At 41.0% G+C, this 3,709-nt stretch overlaps 1 gene segment (V, D, J or C); it reads left to right on the top strand.

The window, feature by feature from the left end:
* Positions 1-2,427: 2,427 nt before the first annotated feature.
* LOC109914025 lies at positions 2,428-3,415 on the top strand (the record flags this gene model as incomplete). The annotated part of the segment is given in 2 exon segments: positions 2,428-2,512; positions 3,040-3,415. Coding segments are annotated over 2 exon segments (425 nt in total), but the record flags the coding sequence as incomplete, so codon positions are not given.
* Positions 3,416-3,709: the final 294 nt, after the last annotated feature.

The following is a 3,709-nucleotide window of genomic DNA, read 5'->3' as shown; positions in this document are numbered from 1 at the left end:
CTCGTCTCATCTGCCTGTTCCTGGGCCCAAAATCCCTCCAAAAGTTTCCTATTCATGTACTTATCCAAATGTCTTTCAAACGTTGTAATTGTACGCACATCCACCACTTCCTCAGGTTCACGTCAGGTTCATTACACACGCTAACCACCCTCTGCGTGAAAAAAAATTGCCTCTCATGTCTTTGTTAAATCTCTGTCCTCTCATCTTAAAAAAATGCCTTCATTCTTCAAATCCCCAATCCTAGGGAAAAGACAAATACAATTGACTCTATGTATATCTCTGATTATTTAATGAACTTCTATGAGGTCGCCTCTCAACCTGCTATGCTCCAGTGAAAAATGTCCCGCCTTTCTTTATAACTCAAGCCTTCCCAAACCGGCAATGTCCTTGTAAATCTCTTCTGAATCATTTCCAGCCTAATAATATCCTTCTTATAACTGGGCCACCAAAACTAGACACAGTGTGCCGGGAAAGGCTTCTCTGTACAACCTCAGCATGACTTCTCAACTCCTTTCCTCAAAGGACTGAGCAATGAAGGCAATCGTGGTAAACGCTTTTTTAACGACCATGTCTACAAGTGATGCAAACCTCAAATAATTATGCATCTGCACCCTTAGGTCCCTCTGTTCCACCACACTACGCTCGGTCCTACCATCAATTGTACAATGCCTGCCCTTGTTTGATGTACCAAAATGCAATACCTTGGATTTTTCCACATCGAACTGAATGCGTCATTTTTCAGACCATTGACCTATTTGATCAAGATCCCTTTGTAATCTTAGAAAACCTTCTTGACTGCCTACTATGCCCCCAATTTTGGTTCTCCCCCACTAACTGTTCCTCTGTATTCTCATCCATTTCATGGAAGTGAATGCCAAACAAAAGAGGAAACAGAATTGATCCCTGTGGAATACCGCTGCAGACAGGCAACCAGACCGAAAAGCAACCTCTCCATCACTACACTCGGTCTTCTGCCGCTAAGCCAATTATGTATCCAATTCGTAAGTTCATCATGAATCCCATGTGACCTATTATTAGTATTTCGTCCAACCATGCAGAACCGCGTCAAAGGCTTTACTAAATCCAAATAAGCAACACCTGTTGCTCTGCCATCATCAATCTTTTTGGTAACTTGCTCAAAAACTCAATCAGGTATGTGAGACACGATGTTCCTCGCAGAGAATCATGATGACTATCCCTAATCAATTTTTGCCTCCCTTAATGTCCATAAATTCTACATTCTATAATCATCTCCAACAGTTTACCCAAAACTGAAGTCAGACTCACAGGTCTATCGTTCCCCTGTTTCGAATTACAACCTTAGTGAATCAAAGTTTGTATCATTGAGTGTCGTTTTGAGTAACTAATTATACATTAAAAATAAACAGATCAAAACTTGTTAAATGTCATTGAGATGACAAACTGTGATTAAATTTCACATATCTGTTTCACGGATGCCCTTTTGGGAAGATAATCTGCCGTCCTGAAGACTTCAATTAGGCGAACTGTGAAGTGCCTCTGAAGTGTCCCAGCAAACCATCACTTCTGCAGAGCCATAAGAGAACAGACCACGAAATTTCAAGAAGGCATCTCACTACCACCTTTCCAGCATAAGTGCCGGCGATGGCTTAGTGGTATTATCTCTGGTCTGTTCATCCAGAGACGCAGGAATTTTCTGGGAATACGGGATCAACTGGTGCACTAATGTCCTTACCTGGCCTACCTTACATATGACTGCAGACAAACAACAAAGTGGTTGCCTCTGAACTGTCCTATTGGCAAATAAAGATGGGGAATAAATTCTGGCTTAGTTGGCAAGGCCGTCATACCGTGAATATTTTTTTTTAAATTGCGGATGTGTAAAAGACTTTTGCCTAGTCAGGACACCCACACCCCGAGAATGAATTAAAGAAATAGTCTTCATTGTGTTGTGAAGGAATATTTCTTCCCGAAACATCAGATTCCATATGCATGTATAGTTCTTAGACATTGTTACAGTATTCATTTCACCTCTGTCTATTTACTCTCTCCTTCAATCCTGTCATTTCTCTGTACATCTATTTATTTAAAGATGTTTTGAAATTTGTTGTTATTCCGCTCAAACCACGTTTTCAGACAACGGATTTCAGGTCAGAGCATGTCGATGTACAAAAAGATATCTTCATCTCCAATTTACACATTATGCGACTTATCTTGCATCACCTTTAATGTCTACAATCCAAACTATCTCCTCTTTCTTGAAGTTTAAGTCTTGCTATTCACACCGCCGTGTGATTTCTCAAAGTAATGTGTCACTGAAAAATACAGTGCGATGGAATTTATGCTTCTCGTCAAATGGCGTCACAGAAAGCGACAGCAACCGGATGTGATGCATTTCATCAGATGGAACAGAGAATTTGCTTGCTCTGGTGTCATTGTACAGCATTATCTTCAGAGAGGGAGCCACAGCTAAATAACAGGATCATGCTGCATGAAGCCTATTATCTCATCTGGATGTTTGCACTGTCCCGAGGTCAGTCAATGTCACACAGTGAATACAACAATGCATTGTCAAATGAGCTGTCGTTGACTCGGTCGCACTCTCCCATCTGGGTTACACAGTCATAGCGCCGACTCTCACTCCAGATCCTGAAACTGGAAATCGAGGCTGTCATTACAGAGACAGCTCTTCACTTTTACAAGTTTCATAGTGAACACATAATGTTAAACAGAACTGCACTCTTCAGTTGGAGAAAACGATTACCAACTTTTCTTTCGGGAAAAGCAACCCCTTCTCTTAAGTTCCAACTTGGAACAACGCTTGAAAAAGAACATACGTAATGCTGTGATTGGATCTCGGTTCGCTCAAAACTGTTGGGATAAATTTTAAAAGTAACCTGACAATAATGTAAGCGAAATAAGAAATGCTTGAAACGTGCTTTAAAACGGACTTTTATTTTGACAGGTTTTATATTACTGGATTTACTCCATTTAAAGCCAACCGTTGTCTTGATGAATTATTGCTGTAAATTTGAATCTGTTCCACTTTACATTCGACAGGAATTCTGGCCTTCTACGTGGAGCAGTCTCCATCCATTGTGTCGATTTCAGGAGGACTTTCGTCTACACTCAGATGCACGCTGAAGGATACAGCTTACATCTACATGTACTGGTACAGACAGAAACCGGACCAGGCAATAGAAGCTTTATTCTACTCTGCTGGAAAAGATTTCGTTACAAATTACACGTCCGAGTCTTTCCAGGCTAAAAGACCCAGTAAAACGCAGTTTAGTTTGGAACTGAGAGACGCCTCTCCATCCCACACGGGTGTCTATTTTTGTGCGTGCAGCAGCACAGCGTTTGAGGAAGTGCCTTTGCAGCTACAAAAACCTGCATTGGAGTCCAGGCACGTTCAGGACTCATTTCCCACCAGCAGGTGGGAGCAGACGTTTAATGTTCATCCACATTTTCTGTCACCAGGTTAATAATTAGAGAATGGGAAGGACACAAAAGGGAATTCGGGCTAAATTTTCTTTCCCAGCAATTTGTGAAATCTCTTCTGTTGATCTCAATCTCCCTTTGTTCTTTACCTATGAACCAGTGAATTGTTTCCCTTCATATGTTTCCTCAAACACCTTTCTAACGTTCTTATTAAACGTGCTTCCAAAACTTTCACTCAGTCAGCAGTGTTTGAAAGTTCATTATAAACTGGTGTTCACATAAACCATTC

The sequence above is a fragment of the Rhincodon typus genome, unplaced genomic scaffold, assembly GCF_021869965.1.
Source record: "Rhincodon typus isolate 14 unplaced genomic scaffold, sRhiTyp1.1 hic_rhity00000502, whole genome shotgun sequence".
In the NCBI taxonomy this organism is placed as follows: Eukaryota; Metazoa; Chordata; class Chondrichthyes; order Orectolobiformes; family Rhincodontidae; genus Rhincodon; species Rhincodon typus.
This window is presented reverse-complemented; position numbering and strand designations above follow the sequence as displayed.